The 19,220-nt window shown below is 41.4% G+C and overlaps 2 protein-coding genes across 3 annotated transcripts; both read right to left on the bottom strand.

Annotated features, from left to right (window-relative positions):
• Nucleotides 1-6,069: 6,069 nt before the first annotated feature.
• Nucleotides 6,070-12,288, bottom strand: suv39h1a (SUV39H1 histone lysine methyltransferase a). 2 transcript variants are annotated; one of them, XM_076276493.1, is made up of 6 exons: nucleotides 12,198-12,288; nucleotides 11,721-11,866; nucleotides 10,882-11,550; nucleotides 10,476-10,622; nucleotides 7,934-8,063; nucleotides 6,070-6,678 (listed from the first exon to the last, which is right to left on the bottom strand). In XM_076276493.1, exons 1-6 carry the CDS (start codon nucleotides 12,214-12,216, stop codon nucleotides 6,551-6,553), a joined length of 1,239 nt encoding a protein of 412 aa, XP_076132608.1. In that variant the 5' UTR covers nucleotides 12,217-12,288; the 3' UTR covers nucleotides 6,070-6,550. The 2 variants fall into 2 exon arrangements, with proteins under 2 accessions (XP_076132608.1, XP_076132607.1); XM_076276492.1 differs by lacking the exon at nucleotides 12,198-12,288 and having other exon boundaries at nucleotides 11,721-12,191.
• Nucleotides 12,289-12,652: 364 nt separating this feature from the next.
• On the bottom strand, nucleotides 12,653-18,658 carry LOC143115287 (organic solute transporter subunit alpha). Its single transcript, XM_076277259.1, has 7 exons — nucleotides 18,592-18,658; nucleotides 18,037-18,188; nucleotides 17,818-17,891; nucleotides 17,509-17,664; nucleotides 16,714-16,825; nucleotides 13,489-13,741; nucleotides 12,653-13,317 (listed from the first exon to the last, which is right to left on the bottom strand). The coding sequence occupies exons 1-7, from the start codon at nucleotides 18,656-18,658 to the stop codon at nucleotides 12,839-12,841; spliced, it is 1,293 nt and encodes a 430-aa protein (XP_076133374.1). The 3' UTR covers nucleotides 12,653-12,838.
• Nucleotides 18,659-19,220: the final 562 nt, after the last annotated feature.

Raw genomic sequence — 19,220 nt, 5'->3', positions numbered from 1 at the left:
AAAACTTAGTTTAATGTTTACATGCTGTACTTGTGTCTCTTGAGGAACAAAACATCAGTTTTACTCATGGTACTTGTGAATAAGACTGCAGCAGAGTTGCAGGGACAGTTACAACTGAAGTTAAAAGTGAAGTTAAAACCAGGCAGTCCAGATAAAAGCAAGTGAACCTGGGTGCAGTCCATGCTGAAAAAGAGCCTCTTACTTGATGGATTCATTCAAAAGGTTGATGAGTGTCGCATTCTGAGCTGATCGAGAAGGCTATAGCGGAAATATTCGGAGCTTTCAAAGTTTCAGTATTACCAGCCGTAATGACACAAACAAGATTATAGTCAAGGAGGGTCTTCTGGGGGCCTCTGAAGAATGTTTGGATTGTTCTAGAATTTATTCATCTTTGGTCTTAATTAGATGATATGAGCTGCCATGCAGAAATGGGAGGAAGGAGACAGACGATGCCTGATAATGATGTTTTTTGCACACAGCTTGAAGAATTGTTGATCAATTTAGCGTTTATCTGGCATTACATTGACTTGAAACAGAATTCCGCTAATGTGTAGACTGGGACAAAGAGATTGTAATATTTAAGTGAATGTTACAGACAGCCTGTGGAGATGGAACATGAAATCTGTTTATTCAGTAGGCTAGACTCTGGGTTTGGAAACGCCAGTTCTTTTCAGCACCCATGCACCCATTGTTGCAAAAGAACAATAATCACGGTATCAAAAAAAGCAAAAATGATTAACAACATGCAACAGGAAAAGTAGATGATTTTTTCTGTATTCTACATTAATGGCCTTACTCCATCATGAAGCAAGAGAAATCTGACAACTTTATGCCTATATTTGATGAAATTTACATGCAGAAAAGGCATAGAATACAGAACTGGGGAAAACACAACACTGTGTATTTGTTGCCTAATTGAGGACATGTCTCAATCCCCCCCACAAACTGGAGGAACAGAAAAAAAGATCAAGCATCAAATGGATCAAAGCAACTTGACAAAAAAAAATGTTGCCAAATTGTGACATAAGAGTGTCCAATTTTGCATAGCGAAAAAGCGCAGGACTTGAATACAAACTTATTTCCCATGGAATGAAAAGAAGACTTACTGGATTCTTGTGGATTATTTTAAGACTTTTTTTGTTTTGTTTTTTGTTTTGTTTTCTCTCTCTCTCTTATCATTGGGTGGGTTGGAGGGAGGACAGCTGGGTAGTGTTCATATTCAACCATGGAAACCAGGACTGGAAAAAGAAGCAGACTTTGGGTTGGTGTTGGGGAAGGTGCTTTGGGCTGGTGGGGGATATTGGGGGTGGGATGGGGGGTGATTTTGTAATGAGCAAAAATGCCTGTTAGAACTTTTTTTAGTTGCTTCAGGCATACTATCTTTTGTAAATTAACTGTGACCTCTGTATTATTTAATGTGTATTATATGGACAATGGACTTACATCAAACACAGTGGGGGTGGGGCTGACTCTTGATCATCATATTTTTACCACGCATGTGTGTGTGTGTGTGTGTGTGTGTGTGTGTGTGTGTGTGTGTGTGTGTGTGTGTTGACATTAGTATGAATGTGTGCATACGCGAGGGAGGGTAGGACGCGATTTACCACAGAAAGTCTGTGGGAGACTTGAGGCCACAAACATGGCAAATTTGAAAAATGTCACTCCTGTCATCAAACAGCCCAATCCTTTCCCCACTCAGTATTTCCATCTGCTTCGCATAAATTTCACAGATTTCTCAAAAAATGTTTAAAATTGAGGTCATCCGATCTTGACAGATTATGGTCAAAGGTCAAAACGGGGAGCGTTGAATTGTATTGTGTGGCAAGTTTCATACAAAATGGATCACAAACCTTGAGTACACTATGGAATAGCGAGAGGATGAGTGGTTTTTAATTAGAGTGTATTACATTTGTCTAATTCTTTACCAACATCGCCACAGTTAGACTGTAGTTAAATACATAATCTAATAATTGGAATGCAAAAAAGGAAAGGTTATATAGCATAAATGAATGCTGATGCTTAGCTCAGCTGTCCAGCCAGACAGCTGAAATATAGCATACACAGCAGTATTCTGGAGATAAATCTCTTACACTCTGCAGTTACTACATGGGGAGTCTCTTTTTTCAACTTACTAAGAATGAACTGGCCAAATGTCTTTATAAATAAGTACAATACTGAATAATCTAGAAATTGGTGCTTTAAGTCACAAAATGTACAAATTTACTTCCAGACACTCCCTCACAGATGACATTTAAAGTATGCAAGGATACAAAGTTTTCATTATTAAAATCTGGATAATACTAGTTCATTCATTACTAACAGTATGTTTTATTGCATTTACTTATTTTCATTACATACATATATATATATATATATATATATATATATATATATATATTATTTTAAATATGTATGGTCATTGATCCACCATACGTTGAGATAATATAGTAGCCTAATACAATACTACAATACTTATTTCAATTTTAAAATAAACTAGGGGAAAAAAAACACATTAATATAAAAAAATGCAGTGTAAAAAAATCTGCAGCACACTATAAATACATTTTTCAGGCCTAAAATTGAGATGGTCAGCTCCAACAACTACCCAGATCACAGCTGATTCTGGCGCACAGCTGATTCTGAGATCAGCTGCTTTCTGGTTACAGCCTCCATGCTACATTCAGTATCGACAATGAACCAAAAATCTGCCAATTCCTTGCCAAGGTCTGTGGTGAGAATGAGCATCTCATGAGCATTAGCCCATTTTTTTTGGGCTTTTGCCTATAAAGAATGACTTCACCCACATTTTATAAGTGTTGGTGAGGAGGAGGAGGACTTGTGTGATTCATGAGTCTCGAGTGAATCACTCAGCTTGAGGTGGGTTACTAACATGAGTCCTAACCTCATTTTACACTGTTTATCATCTCTCAGAAAACCTGTTGCTGTACCGCTGCACTGCCATTGCAGTGGAAATGAAGAGACAGGTATCTGACTTTATAAGTCCCTAAAACAAAACGATAAACACATGTTTTGAAACGCCATTATGTTCTGAAAAAGTGCCTGTTATTTGAACTATTAACAATGATGCAAGTTGCGTCACAGGCAACTCTCCATTACAGCTTTGCTTTGTTATTTAGTTGGAGTAGTACAACACACAGGCATCCATTACAAACATGTGCTCTCCACGGAGGGCATTGATGTCTAGTCTAAACTCTAACAACAAGCCAGTCAGGATAATGAGCAATACACCAGAATTGGTGAAGAAGCAAAAGTGCTCGGGCAAGCAGTTTTTATATCCATCAGGAGTCACATTTTTCATGATTGCATGATGTAAGGCGATAACATTTAAAGTCAACAGGAGAGAGGGCAACGAGTTGAAGTGAGTTTAAGAACCTATTATGTAAATTAAACTGGGGGATTTTTTTCCAAACATGAAAATAAAGGTTTACTTTTGTTGCGTTTTTGACTGTTAATGTGGCGTGCATTCTGTTTCAAATGAGAGATTGTTTGATCCCCTCCTTTTCCAATCAGGTTGTACGGCATACAATATTGGTTCTCCTAACAACTTTACATTTTCTGGTGTTCATTGCTTAATAATCTTATTTAGGCGATTCACGTTCCTCCCAAAGCAACCTGTCATGTTGTTTGGCCTTTAGTGATGCAGCTTCTTTCAGAATTAACCTCATCTTCAGCATCCGTCAGTTGCTGTGGCGGAAGGCGCCCAAAGTGGAGCAAAGGTTCAACTGCAGTTAAATCTGTGCCAGAGGCTGCTTCCTCATCAGAGCCTATAGATGTAGGACCAGTGATGTCAGGGATTTTCTTTCAAGCTCCTCTCCACTATCGCTATCTGGTGTGCTTCTCCCCCCCCCCCCCCCTTTCCCAGCAGCCCAGTTTCAACTGCCATGTTGCGAGAGAAACCATGGGCTAATGGGGCAAAGGATTAACCCAACCTTTGGCCTTAATCTGCACTAGATGGCTAATCAGGAGCAAAAGGCGCCGATGAGTCTGCAGGAATGCCCAGCGGCACTAGAAGCCAAGGCTGACCCCACTCACTGGAGGATGCATTGTCCTCCGTGGATTCGTGATATCGCTTGTAATGAAACAATTGTGGCCCCATGGTCAAATCTTGCATATTTACTAATGGGCTGATGGATTGATAAAATTAAGTGAATACAAAGAGAGGAAGATATCTATTAGAAAAATAGTACAGTGGGTTGGACTAATATGAGAATAATGGGAAGAAAGCTGTCTACTAAAAGGCCAATTAGGAGAGAAGCTTTCATGTGCGGCATAGTGTGCTCCTTCTGATTTCAGAATACACTAAATAAAACTTTGTTTAATGAGCTTTAAAAATTTAACAAAGCACAAAAAAGATGTGGCGGCAGCAAGCAGGCAGGCAGGCAGGCAGGCAGGCAGGCAGGGAGGGAGGGAGGGAAAGCACACCATCAACAACACGCTTCTCAAATAATCCAATGAAGCATCCAGTAAGAACCAACTGGCTCCACAGCGCTCCACTTCAGCGTCCAGACTGTAAGTGGTAGGCTGACTCGAGTCTGTTTGAAGCACGGGCCATCTGTGTGGGGTTGTGCTCCATTTCCTCGGCCAGTATTCCTGCACTCTCCCTCCCTCCCTCCTTCTCTCTGGCTGCGCTTAGGAGGTCTGATCCACAATAAATCCACCCCAATCCAATAAGGGCTCCGAGAGGCCTTTCCACGCGCATTCAGCAGTACGCCAGGACTGCTCTGCTCTGCAGTCTGCGCTCACTGCGCGGTATGGTGTGATGAGTTGGTTGTTGCCTAGTGGGGGGGGGGGAACCCCTGAGAAACCAGTGCAAGCCTAGGCTAATGCTAATTATGCACACTAAAGTAACTGGGTGACCTACTGAACAGAATCAGGCCAGGTAACAATGGCCTCACCTCAGCTCACCTGATCTGCCTATTCCTGAAGGTTCATTAAGGGGAAATTGAAAGAAAAAAATTAAAACAGATAAAAATATATTATTACAAAACTGATGTCCATGTTGGTATGTCAGTCAGAGATGGTGTCACATTACAGTTCAACAACACAGGCATAGCACAGGCTTTTTCACCTGGACTTCCCCTGACCACTATGTCTTCTCATCTTTTATTAGTGACCTGTATGTAGGCCCACATATGCATCTCCAGTACATTTTTTTTACTCCAACTGTAACTGAAAAACTGAGGCTCTCATTTCTTTCAACTGATGTACCAATTACTGGCCAACTAGTCAAATTACTCCATTTAGAGCAGAATTGTATACATATCGACCTAAGAGACAAAGACATGGCACCACCCACCCACCTACACAAAACAAATTTGAGATCATTTAGTGCAGACTATGACTTACAATGTATAGCATTGAGGAATAACAGTATTAAAAGCATAAAGCAAACAGGTACTCCGCATGGACAGATAACCGATTAGTGATGACTCAATATTTTTCCAAAATAACAAACAAAGGCCTTCACGCCAGGGAGAAGGGTTTGCTTTTTAGAACAACTCACAGAGCCGCACTCCCAGCCCAGGCATGGAGCATCCATCCACTGCCTGTAGCCGTGGGGGGCTGTGTGCTTAATCTGTACGAGTGGGAGGAGGTGAGAAGAGCCAGCACTGAAGGGACAAGGACGGACAAGTGAGTGGGCTGACCAAAGCCAGAGCAGTCACGCAGAGCCACAGGGGAGGGCTGTGCTCACCCAGAAACAAGGCCTGGAGCCTGCTGAGTTAAAGCCAGGATGACCCTGGTCAACATATGTTGGGCAAATTATTCAGAATGGGGTGATTAGCAGAGGTACAGCAGCGTGGATCAATTAAAAACAGGAGTCAGAAAGGACGAATAGGAGAGGAGAGTTTGTTTTTGAGGAAGTAAAAAAGGAAAATATACATGGCTTACAAAAGAGCCTGTTGGTGACCGCATGTGACGGTGGGAAGCTGGTGGGGGAAAATGAAAGGCAACTGCGCCATTTAGTGGAGAGTAGTGGAACTGCAACCTCAAAAGGTTTTTCTTGTGTCTAATGCAATGTATTGAGAAAAAAATGAATTCATACCTTGATAAGACAAACATAAAACATTTATTTAAAAGAAAATCCTTGAAGATGAACCATTAAATATTGACATTAAAAGACCCACAAGGAAAATAATCTAAAGTCACCAATTCATACTCCAGATTAAGTATGGTGAGACATTAGTGGCAATAAAGATTGCAAATTAAACAGAGGCAGTATCTTAAAGCAGGCCATGTTGGTCAGCTAGATGAAAAATGCAAACATTCTTCGAGCAGGTGTATCATATACTAATTTAAAATCTATATAAAGTAATAACTTTGTTTTTTTCAAATGTGTAAAAGTGTGTGTGTTTGTGTGATGAGGGAAACAAAACAACATATATATAAAGGAAATAAAAACAAACAAATAAACATATCTTTAAAAATATGGATTAAAACCTGTCATTAATTAATTTTGGCATGATGGATCAGTTCAAACCTCAACCTTCTCTGTGCCAAAGACCTTGTCCACTTCTGCTGTTCCTGTGTGTCAAAATAAGTACTTGCGACAGGACTCCACGCCACACTTGCACTCCACCCGCATGCGTTTCCTGGAGGGGCCATCCGCAGCGGCGAGACTGTAGTCCATCCTTGAGCTTTCTGCATCAACTGTGTCAACTGTGATAAAGACAGAGACGATGAGCACGAAAACAACAGAATGGAATGAATCAGCACAGTAAAAAGGAAAGCATACCTAGCAAGCACACAGAACATTCTAGTACATCAAATAATAAGGCTATAGAAAGAAGAACAGACAAGAAACCGTGATACTGGCCATTTAATCTGTCTAACCAGCAAGAACTAGATGTCAAGCTTCCATTGAAGATGCATATTTTAAATCTAAAAGTTAATCTTAATGACATGGCACTCATTCATGCCTAACCTGACACAGTGACACACCGAGGCTAATCACTTTCTTTCTATACAGGTAGATATTGACTCCATGCATAAACACAAAAACAAAAACTGATGCAGCTTCTCAAGATACATGCAGGTTCATTCAGTTACATGCCAGGTGCACAATGAAAATCCCTTTTCTCCATTGACCATTACTTTCTCCATTACAAATACCTTGTTTCTCTCCTCATTTTAATTGCCAACATGAGTTCTTCCCACAAAACCTACAAAGTGTTCTCAACCCCAATCAATGGATCACCTCTGAAGCTATTCAATATCTCCTGTCTCCTTGATGTTGGGACATGTGCCCATGTTCAGTAGCACTGAAGCCCCTTCTCACAATCTTGATTAAAGTAACTGAAACAACAATTAACCTGTTTGTAACCTCCTATTTGGTCTGTATTGAACAGGCAAAAGAAAAGACAGCTCTGTAATCTATGACTAAAGCTGAGAGACAAATGAAGCCCCCCCCTCCCTTTCATTACAGTCTGGGATTTATTTACTTCCTCCAGTCAATGTATCTCTTACTGTTTTATTCAAGATGCTTTTAATATTCATAATATTTAAAGTGCATGTCAAAATACATAATATTGTTATACAATACACTACTACACCACATGTGACATAGGTCTGCTACTCTAAACATAAGGGGAGATTTCAAACACAAGCAAGTTAAAGATGTTTTCATGTTTGTTCTACTGTAGACGATTGCACAGCAGTGTCTCACTGACGCTGTGAGCAATCAGGAGGGCCTCATGCTATTAGGCACCTACCGTGTCTGCTGATTGCCAAGTGAGACGACAAGGAGTAGCGAGATTTCAGAAACTGCAGTCATTCAATACAACACACACACACCTCACAGGATATTCCCTTATGAGACACAATAGCTCTGATGTTTAGGTGAACTAAGCTTACATAGGGAAATAACATGGATGTTTGTGGCGTAACACATATGCCAAAACCAGAGCTCACTTACTTTGCATTTTATAGTCGAAGGTCAACTCCTCCCCAGCCCTGATGTAGCGGGTGGCAAAAAGCGCTATCCTGGGCAGTCTCTCATCAAGGTTATCAATAAAAACATTATATACCTGCAGGTTGGGTTCACACTAGGAGATGGACAGAAATGCATCAACCACAATGCAACAACGTAATGACACAAATGTAACACAACTTGTTGTGGATTGGACATTCATTCTTGAATCCAAGATGTTCATATTTACAGGGACACTCCTGTGTGCACTGAATTGTTTGCATTTCACCTTTACATTTTAGGAATTGAAATTTAAAAAAATACATTTGCTGAACAAAGAAATCACCTTGTGACTCATTCTCAGTACATTATGACATAAGATGTTTACCTGACCATCAAGAAAACAGACAGAAATGCAGAGCCTTATAAACCATCAAAAAAATATGAGAATTGAATGGCATTAATGCTGCTCAAATATCTGTCTGAATACATGTCTTAATTTCCTGTTCTACAGATTACAATACCATATTACTTTTTAATGATTGCCATTGCTAAGTGTGCGTAGACATAGAATTTATTTTATTTCATTATTCAACTGCATGTTGTAGTACTGAACCGCATGCTGGCTAATGCTGGCACACTTTTTACCAGAGTACAACATATAGTTGCATAATAAAGGAAATACTCCATCAAAGTGTTTTTCTCCACCCTACCACTCCCTAAGATGGACTAACAGCTAGGGCTGTAACGATACACCAACCTCACGATTCGGTTTGTATCACGATTTTTGACCCACGGTTCGATACGAATCTCGATTTTTCTTTTTTTTCCCCTTTTTTTTGGGGGGGGGGGGGGGGGGGCTAGACATTTTATTAAATAAAATTTTAATAGCCTCCCTTAGAACACCAGAGGATTACAATATAATATATCTATTATTTTATATCCTGATATAAAAATATTTTTCTGAATGACTGATATTTATGACAGCACACTTTATGCAGATTAGCCTATAGCCTAGGCCTACTATTTTTTATTACAACTCTACCTCTTTAATTCAGCTGTCTGGTTGAAGCCTGGAAATATTGTAAACAAAGTAGCATATAGCTTAGCCTATCATAGTGTACTGATTGGACTGTTCAGTTTCCCCATGTGTGTTTAAGTTTCAAGGTAATACTAGTTCTCCTTGGGACAGGCCCTTTTGGGAAACGTTGGTATTGAGATGATCAGTCAACTTCAATGCAAGAGTTTTAAACAAATATGTGCAGCATGCTAATGATGCTAAGCGGATTTAATAGTAATTTAGCTAGTCGTCTTCTATGCGTCCTTGCTTTCACGATTGTGAATGTTTTATTTAAGTCGCGCGTGTTCATTGAGCAGGAGAGGGAGGGAGAGTGAGAGGGAGGGAGCGCGAGAGAGAGCGGGGCAAGGAGAGGGGGTTTACTTCTATACTGTTTGGTAAAGTTGCACACAGTCTACAATGAAAGCAAGGAGAGGTATGAAATGATTATTTATTTATTTATTTGTTTTTGGACAACGTAGGCTACCGATAAGTAAAGCGGGAGTTGTGGGTTGCTTTTGCGGCCGCCTAAGCTGCAATGCACTGCGTGAAACACTAGAAAGGGTGTGTCGCGATTCTGCCTTTTCACACCGCGACACAGTATCGTGGATATGAATGTCGCGATTTCGGTTTCGAATCGTAAATCGTTACAGCCCTACTAACAGCCCTGTAACTTTTCACATCTTGTGATTTTTTACATTAAATTATTTTTTTATTTTTCAGAAGGTATTCTTCTTACACAACAGCACAGTGGTGTGGTCTTATTAGGGCATACCAATGCACACCATCTATCCCACTAGCAACAGTACTAGACCAGGCTCACAACACCCAAGGGGACGCACAGCGCTTACACACGGGATCTTTTCAGAGATTGATGCATTTTGCCACACTTGTATTACATATCAAATTTCCACATCTCCGATCTTACTTTGAGCTCTGGAGGAGGTCTCTCTACGGAGACACTAATTAGGACCTGTGTAAACATGTCAGGTCATTTGACACTGAAACACCAAAGAACCTGTGTTGCACACTAATAAGATTCCGTTTAAAAACTGTCTTTGTCCATCTCACTTCACCTGACAAAACAAATGATCTGAAATAAGGTAGGTATGAATGTTTTTGTTGTCACTTGTTGGCACAGATTATTTATATATATCAGTATATGTGATGGCACATTCATTATTTAAATAAATGTGCCATGATGTTATTCCCATACAGTCTCACCTCTGTAAGCTGTTAAGATGAGTGTAAATGTATACTGTACATGACAGCTAGTATTTTCTCAGTTGCTTGAATTGTCAACCAAAAATGAATGGTAATCCTGGGATTCAGACATTTACTTCAAATGTGTTAATCTATTGTAAATGTAGGTTAAAAAAAACCTACAAGGGCAGTAGAGCTACTTAATTTTCTTCAAAGTCCTAGAGCTTTATGTCTACAGTATGGGCATTATGAAGGTTTACAGTTCTGGAACATCTGAGATTCACTTACACTGTGGTTGACGAAATGGGATACGTTGCCATAATAGGCTGCATCAACAGTGAACACATCATCCACATAGTCGAGATCAAACAGGTAAGTGGCACCCTGGCTATCATAGGCCTCCCCTCTCCTCTCTGCTTCTTCTGTTGTGATGATCTGAGATAGATAAAGCAATAACCAGAGTGAATGTCCAGGCAAATGTGTTCAGTCAAATGCAGTAATTCATGTTGCACATAAATCTGCCTTCCTTCTCAGTCATATTGCATGTAGGCCAGGGCCTATACTATGTGTATATTTCGAGGTTTCCTGCTCACACTGACTGGGGACATTTAAGTTTAACGTCCCAATCTCATCGTAGTTAACGAAGTTAAACGTCCCAATCTCATCGTCGTGTTAATTGTTCAACAAAACCTACCTCCCCAAGATACTCCATGACGAATGCGTTCCTATTTATGCGTTCCAAAGTGCGCACTCCCCAGCCGCGACCATTGTCCGTTCTAAAGATGCACAAGTTATGCTGAATCCCCCTTTGAACGACCCGATTGAGGCAGTTGGGGCCACATCTGCAGTTCGAGTTGCACTCGTAGATAGGCATACCGGGCCGCACGCGCACCACCCCTCTGTTAGTATAGGCCATCCGATGTTGCGCGAGTCCAGGGCAACAGCCAGCCACAGGGTGGCTGAAACAGTCTTTGCACTCACATCCAAGAGCTGTCGGAGTTATCTCCACGCCATCACCCACCTTGTAGTCTTCAATGTAGGTGAAGTATATGGGTGGCCCTTCCATGTCCACCTCGTTCTGAACGTAAATACGACCTTTGTGGCGGCTTTTCTTGTTTATCTGAGTCTCCCAGCATCTGAGAGCCTGACGCTGTTTGGCTTTTTGGATAAGGTAACCGACAGCTCTCTGATCCAACTCTATCGTGTCCTTGGTTGTCCGGCTTCTCTGTTGGCGTCGAAGCGCTGCCTCCACGTCGGACATGAATACTTTCAGCTGTTTCGGACATTTCAGGTTCTTGCGCGGCTCCCAGGTACTCTCGGACTCCGGATAGCCTTTCCATTTTATAAAGAAGTACTCCTTTCCCTGAGCAGACAACACAACAATTCACTGTCAGTGATGAGGACACACATTATGCGCATTAGAATGCTTATAGCGTTTGTTACGCTACTATGCAACAGGCTTATTAGCCTATATGAAACATGTAAAATGACCCTCTTGAACTCTGGTGTAGTGAGTAAAAGTTACTTACTTACATTTTTCTTTATGTAGTCAGCGATATATTCCACTTCATAGTCATCGAAGCTACTTTTTTTCACGTCAAGCTCGATACATTCTACCTTTGCCCGACGACACAGTGCTTGCAAATCAGTCCATGAAACTTTGCAAGCAACGAAGCATCCTGCGAAGACAACCACTACATCATTATACAGCTGAGGGACCACTTTGTCAGGTCCATAGAAAGTATTTAAAGTATCCATCAACAGTCTTTAAGCGAGCATACATGTTGTCTTCTGTCGAACTGCCAACAGTATTAACCAGGAATGTTTTGACTGCAGGATCGCTAAGAATTGTCTTTGTACCGCGTATGTATCACCACCATTGTCGTTTGCCAGCCTCACCCATACGCATTTCCTGAACTGTTTCCCATGTACATGTTACTGTGTCCATTTGCTACGAAAACTTTACAACAAAACTTCATGAAGAAGCAACATTCCAGCGTAGCTACAAACCTTTTAAATGTTGCGCCATCTTAATCTCCAGTGCCAGTGTAGACTACATTTTGACGGAGAGAAGGAAGTACTGGTTGCAGGTTAGTGATTGGTGAGAAATGTTACCAGGAGTAAGAAGAAAGCGCTCCCTATTGGTTCCGCTGAGGAGTATATAGGCACAAACGCAGTGACAAGCTCGTACGTGCGCTACCCAAAGGCTGGAAGCATACCTTGCAGTATCGTCTATGCTCTATCAAATTTTATCGTAAGTATGGGCAACATACCAACTGATTCAGTGAGGTTTATTGGTATTTACAACAATATGTTTTGTCTCTATCCTTGCTGAAACGATTTGTATAGAACTCACCTTGCATCATCAAAGAGAGACTGCACGTGGGTTTCAGAGGCAGCACAATGCAAACATAACATTACATCAGCACCTATATTATTCTTTTCATCATTAATGTATTTATTTGTTATACTGCAGAACTAAACATGAATAACATTATAATCATATTATATGTCAAAAATATCAAAAACTCTGACAAAACTTTGGACAGCTCCAGTGCAGGACACTCCCCTGTGGAACTTGACTGGAATTGTCATACTGAAATAAATGGTGATCAAAAACTGAAAAAACTAAACTTTACGGTTAGTGTTCACTACACAATAGTGGCATCTGTTTTTTCATCATAGTTGATTTCAGCAGTGACTGTCACTTTGGACAGCTCCAGTGCAGGACACTCCCCTGTGGACTTGGAATTGTCCTTGTCCTCAGTCCCATGTTTCTGACAGCCCGGGTGCAGAGGGAAGGGGAAGCGGTCCAGAGGAGCGTGTTCTATGCGGCAGAGGGTGTCCTCACTGTCGCTGTTGTAGCTGGGGTTGGAGGCGCCACCACTACCACTACCGGCACCGCCGCCTCCACACCAGCCGGGCCATGGCTCCTCCGCCGTGGGGGCGCTGAGCTGCACGCTGAGGGGCAGCATCTGCTCCGTCTGGACGGCCTTGTCCTGCTGCCCTCGGAAGAAACAGTCGTCCCCCCTGTCGCCCTCCTCGGGGCTGGGTTCCACTTTGCGAAAAATGTTGCGGGCGAACAGGCCGATGCAAAACATCTCCACAATGACACAGTAGTGATATATCACTGGGGGGGGGGAGGGGCAGTAAGCAAAAGTGCAACATTTATCCATTTAATCATCACACTATCAGCAAACTTCATTAAATTACAGTAATGGTAATTTAATAAAAGTAAGAGAGACAAGCTCATAAGCCAAAGCTTTCTGCCAGTTCTGTCATCTCTCGTTAGGTTACTTACACTGAGAGCGCATGAGTGCTGAGAACGGTGGGGTGCAGGGGACAACATTCAGGGCCCCCATGGTCTCCAGGATCCCACTCTGCAGTCCACACAGCACCAAGACCACGATGATGCATACAAATTTGGCCCTGAGGCCATAGCCATGCAGGGCACTTTTGGTTGCTTTGTAAAACAGCAGATATCCATAAAAAGACAAGAAGGTCGACGCGCCTATGATTGCATTCACGTACATGTTAGGATTTACTACCTCCACCTGTGAATGATAACAATAGCAATGCCCTGAATATTTCAACAGTCTTGACAATAGCATGAGGAAATTATGCCAAAGGTATGTCAATACTCATACATATTACATTATAAACTGTGCAACGTATACCATATTAGAATCAAAAGTAAATCTCAACTTTAATAAAGCTGCCTTCCTAGACACAAAACACAAACTAAAAAAAAAAAAATCAGTACTACCTAGCTCAAGCTGCTGCAGTCAGCAGCCAGGGATGGGCAATATTTCTGATAGATGTATTTAAAATAAGTATCTCAAATACAAAATAGTATTTTGTCATTTGTATTTTATTTTGTTGAAGAAAGAAGAAAGTGGCTTCGTATTTTGTATAAAATACATTATAGGTGTATTTTTGTAGTTTAAAAATACTGCCAAATATTTTTGGTAAAACCAATAGCCTACTTTGGTGATGTGATGACATCATAAAGGTGCAAAACAAGGAATGTAGCCTCTGACTGGTGCTGATTTAGTAATTTGCCCAGACTTGTTGGGATCATAATATTGAGATTCAGGAAGATGATCCAGTGCACGATGAGTAAGTTGTAGGTTGCTCACACACAATCCACTCCCTCTCATACCAACCTTAAGTTTCTTGAGAACTTTAATGATCAGTTTCTTGAGAATTTGAATCATCCAATCGGAAAACATGGAACCGGTTATGTGATCTTAAAGTTTAAAAGTGAGTTTAAAGCGATATCATACTCACTTTAAAGAGTATTTTTAGCACTTTCAAAATACAAACATGCAGTATTTATTTATTTGATATGGTGTGGCTAATGTGTTTTGTAGTTTATTTTGATACACTTAAAATTAGAGTATTTGATATTTTATTTTAAAATACATTTCGATGTATTGTTGCCAATACCCACCAATAGCTAGCAGCCAGGCAGCTACAGTGCTTCACTCTGGGGGCATCTTTAAAACATGCCGCTCAGAGTGTAGCACTGTAGCTGCCTGATCGCTCACACTGTCGGCTGCAGCAACTCGAGCAGGGGCGGAGCTATGTGGCCACGGCCACCACTGGTCAAAGCTTGGCCACCCTGCTGGCCCCCCCAGCTCCGTTCAGTGAAAAAAAAAAAAATTGCTGCCGTTTTCGACGGCACTTTGCCAACACTTTGCAAAGCAGGGACTGAACCAATTACTGCACTCTATCTAGCCCACGGTTGTGATCAAATCGTAAGTAGGCTAGTGCAGCAGTAGGACAATTCAAGTCATCTGTTACTTAGTAGACTAGCCTATTACTTAACCTCAGTAACAACAGGTGAGTTGATGATGAGTTGGAACATTAATGCTAATAGATGTTAGAATGTGTCACGATAGCCAAGTGAGCTGCGTTGGGCTGTCCTTAGGTAGGCTCTGACATTGACGTGTGGGGCTGATCAGAAATAATCGGATGCCCGCGGTAACGCTTTACAAAAATATTTCGATAAAATTCGGGTGAAATGCAAGCATATTAGGCACATATCTCCGGATGGCTCCAATAAAAGTAGGCTAATAGGGCCTAGGCTAGGCTACTTTATAAAAAACATAATTTGCTGACTGCGTGTGGTTCTTGCCATAGCAGCTGGTCAGGCAGAGGCAGGCTGCCTTTCCTGAGTTCTTTGTTACATTACTCCAGAACTGTTCATCGCAGCGAGATGAAACCTTAATTGCGTGACAGGGCAGAAGTGGGGCTTTCCAACGAGACTAAACTCTTGCCTGTGCGATCAAGTAGGCTATGAAAATAAATAAATACATTTATAGTTTACCTGCGCACCCAATTACTCGTTTGAATTACTCGCGAACCCGTGATCGCATAGATATGGCAAGCATATCAGAAGAAAGAGGAGACACAGGGCTATCTATTGGTACCAAGTATATCGATTCTTCTGGGCTATAAAAACAGACAACGTGACTGCAAATAACATCATGTACAAAAACCAACTCTCGTTTGAATTAGGCTACTCACAAACCCGTGATCGGATATGCCACGCATGTCAGATGAAAGAGGAGATAGAGAGCTACCATTTGATACCAAGTACTGTACATCCTTCTGGGTTATAAAACAGACGAAATGACATCAAAATAATAACTTCATATAGCTCGACTTACCCCACGTTTTTGTGTGTTGTGGTGGCAAGGCATGTACATAATCCAACGCTATCATGTGTTTCTCTATGGCAAAGTTCATACGGTTTTGAGATCCCAGCAAATTCCTGCATGGCATCCAATTCGAGACACACATTGCATCTCAATTTATTCGACAAAGAAACACCTTTTTGCCTTCACTTTGTTCATGACAGTAAAGTTGTTTTAGAATCATCATGAGTGTACACACATAATAAGACTGATTAAGTAAGGTGCATTATCATAATGTACTTTTTTATAGCATTGGCCTATTTATGGAAAACGATTTGGAGTGGACAACAAACTGACCTGTGTATCAGTGTTGGCTTTACACAATTTATTGCCATTATTAAAATAGGCTATCCTAATCTTCAAAACTTTTTGAGTAGTTTTCAAATAGTAGTTTTGATTCCCAAGTGCCACCCCAATAAAAAGTCTGGACCCAGCTGGCCCCCCCTATAAAATAATCCTGGCTACGCCCCTGAACTCGAGCTAGGTAGCACTGATTGTTTTTTCTCGTACTGACAGTAGGCTACTCAGTGACTTTGAGAAACAGAGATCTATGTGAAAAATGGCCAGGAGTTTTCCTTTGTCAGGAGGGGGGTTTACCTAACACACATACACAGGCCTACTGCACAGCTATGTACCAGCTAGCTACCATTACACTCAACACCAACCCATCTACATCCAAACTGGGTTTGAGGCTGCACACTGCGCAGATGCACAACCGGAAAAAAAACCTGACTTTGTTTGGGTGGGCAAGACACAATGCTTGGTCAGCACCATTGACTGTATAATTGTTCAGAATAGAATGTTGCGGCTTGGTCAGCACTTACTTCCCCGTAGTCATATTGCTCATCTGTCCAGAGGACCAGGGTGAGGAAGAAGAGGATGGTCCGCACCACGGATAGCTGAAGGACCGCAGCCATCATCCAGCCCAGGCTTGTCCTAACAGTCATAACATTGGACCATGAGACATCTTCATTTCATAACACACCATGAATAAAAATGGGGCACGAGAAATGACAGCACCTGTCCAAGTAGAGGACCGATGGGAGGATTTCACACCTATTTCTTTTGTATTTGCACATACGCGTTTCGGCGTGTGCCTTCTTCAGTGAGCACACTGAAGAAGGCACACACTGAAACGCGTATGTTTGAAGCCTGCTCCTATTCTCACTGACACCTATTTCTTTGCCATATGTGTCCCAATGGGGAGTGGAAGGTATCATTTGAGTTGCAAGGGTAGAAACACTGGACTGAAATAATGTACCGGTAATCAAAAACATCTGGCATATGGTGCACCTAGGTCTGGTAACTGCTGCACCTGTTCAGTGCATCCAAGGGCATTCTGACATTTCCACAGCGGGCTTTTGACGGCAGGTTGTTCTTTAAATGCTGCTCTGCCAAACGGGACCAGAGACTGACCACAAGAGTCTTCAAATGGAGCTTTTGATTGTATGTCAGTGTTCAACTCAGAAGCGCCACTGACAGGGGGCCCCCACAGAGTCCTTCCAATAATACTATATATTATCGGGGGGGGGAATTATTATCTGTCATAGGGCCCAAATTATCTATCAGCGCACCTGTTTCAACTGCATGCATTTTGTTGTGTGGGCAAGTTCTGATACCTGGTAATGCCAATCATTGGAAGGCAACAGCAGAAACAACATGGGAACGGATTAGGAGAGACCTGAGCTCCAGCCAACGCCTCCACCATTCTGCTTTTGCCTCCAAAGAAATCTGTTATCAGACCCATGAACTTCAGTAAAGTGATGGAATGGTACCTGAACAGAATTAAAAACATACACGATTGTAGTAAAGGGCAGTTGCTGTTAACATTGATCATATCTAGTCACTGACATGATTGTCATACACTGTTTGAACAGAACAGTAGGCACTGATTCACTGGTTGAAGTAAAACAATCAGTTTGTCTTACAGGGCTGCGATAAAATTGCAGAGTGAAGATGAACGTGGAATATAAAGAGCAATGATCGAGGTCAACCCAAAAACCTATGAGAGAGAAAAAAAGATGGAGGTCAGAAGCTTTGCACAAATAAGCAGGTGAAATTCTGAGAAACACCTCAGACTGTAAAAGATGGATATAACAAGACAAAAGCATACATGAACCATAATAAAATATGTCAAAAAAACGTACCGGGTACATTCCCAGAATCCACAGGTAGAGCCGCCTCCGCCTGGAAGAGGGAACATGCCTGAGGAAGAAGCCAAGCTCTTCCAGGAACAGCGCCAGCAGGAGTAGCGCCAGCACGGCAGGGATAAGGAACAGCCAGAGCTCATTCTTTATCACTGGGGCACACATTCAAACACATAACAGTCACACAGAACACTGACTGGCATTGGGCTGTTCTCAATAGTTTTGTACCTCTCCAAAATACTGGGTAGTTTATCCTAGGCTAGTGCTCGAACATTGACAATCTTATTTATATGGAATTCCAATCAAACAACCCCTGAAACAGCTACAGAAAATAGCCGCTGTAATCCACAGTTTGTAATCAAAACTTTTTGTTTAAGTTATACAGTATTGCATCATAATGACTGTGATGCTTTAACTTGAAGCCAATATTTTTTGTAGTACTTTCAGCAAAAATTGGATGATTAATACCACCACACTGGATTCTGAAGAGGAAGACACTATGCCTATTTTAGGGCAGGGAAACAGAGTACACTTTTCACAATAAATGTTATTCACCTCTGAAGAACTCCGATGACAAAGGGATTTCTGCCCCGACCCAGGTGCAGTTTCCCCGAAGCCCCATTATCTTCTTGGGGGGGTAAAAACGACAGTATATTTTAGCCCCACAGAAACACAACACACTCCATTTTGGTGGCCTGAAAAGTCCAAACAAAGAAATGAAGCTCTTCTTATAGTTTATACTCCTGGTGTGACAACCATGACTCACAAGTCAGATTTAATACTCACCTGAGCGATGGAAAGGGATTCAAAAGATGAGAACTTAATTTTAGTCTAATGGTGTCGTCCGTATTATGCCTTGGTGGTGTCCTTTTGTCTGAATGATACCTTCCTGATCAGAAAAGTTAATGTTTGACCACACACAGGTAGATTCTCAGGTATGGGGGCGAAGTCCATTCTGTGAGATATCCTATGTCAGTTATATAATCTTTGATGTGTGAGGTTTATCTGTTCATAATGGCTTTTTGTTATAGACTATGGCTATGGCTAAAATAACAAAAAGACATGACTTTTTATGTAATTTACTTTACTGACTGACATTTCATGACATTTTAAAGACAAATTGAAATTCTAATAATACTGGAGAATGCAGCTAAACTGGTCATTTTGCATGTCTTTAATTCAAA

The sequence above is a fragment of the Alosa pseudoharengus genome, unplaced genomic scaffold (genome assembly GCF_046254945.1).
Source record: "Alosa pseudoharengus isolate Yale_2024_CS ecotype anadromous, Long Island Sound unplaced genomic scaffold, YU_APseudo_1.1 YU_APseudo_1.1_scf_9, whole genome shotgun sequence".
Classification (NCBI taxonomy): domain Eukaryota; kingdom Metazoa; phylum Chordata; class Actinopteri; order Clupeiformes; family Clupeidae; genus Alosa; species Alosa pseudoharengus.
This window is presented reverse-complemented; position numbering and strand designations above follow the sequence as displayed.

Coding starts and splice junctions, on each gene's coding strand:
- suv39h1a (XM_076276492.1), bottom strand. CDS start 11,945: ATGGATACTTTAAATACTTTCTATGGACCTGACAAAGTGGTCCCTCAG. Junction 10,623..10,881: donor TCATGGAGTATCTTGGGGAG/GTAGGTTTTGTT, acceptor TATCTATCTCAG/ATCATCACAACAGAAGAAGC. Junction 8,064..10,475: donor CCCATTTCGTCAACCACAGT/GTAAGTGAATCT, acceptor TCCATCTCCTAG/TGTGAACCCAACCTGCAGGT.
- LOC143115287 (XM_076277259.1), bottom strand. CDS start 18,658: ATGGGGCTTCGGGGAAACTGCACCTGGGTCGGGGCAGAAATCCCTTTG. Junction 18,189..18,591: donor GTCATCGGAGTTCTTCAGAG/GTGAATAACATT, acceptor TGTGTGCCCCAG/TGATAAAGAATGAGCTCTGG. Junction 13,742..16,713: donor AGCAATATGACTACGGGGAA/GTAAGTGCTGAC, acceptor TATCATTCACAG/GTGGAGGTAGTAAATCCTAA.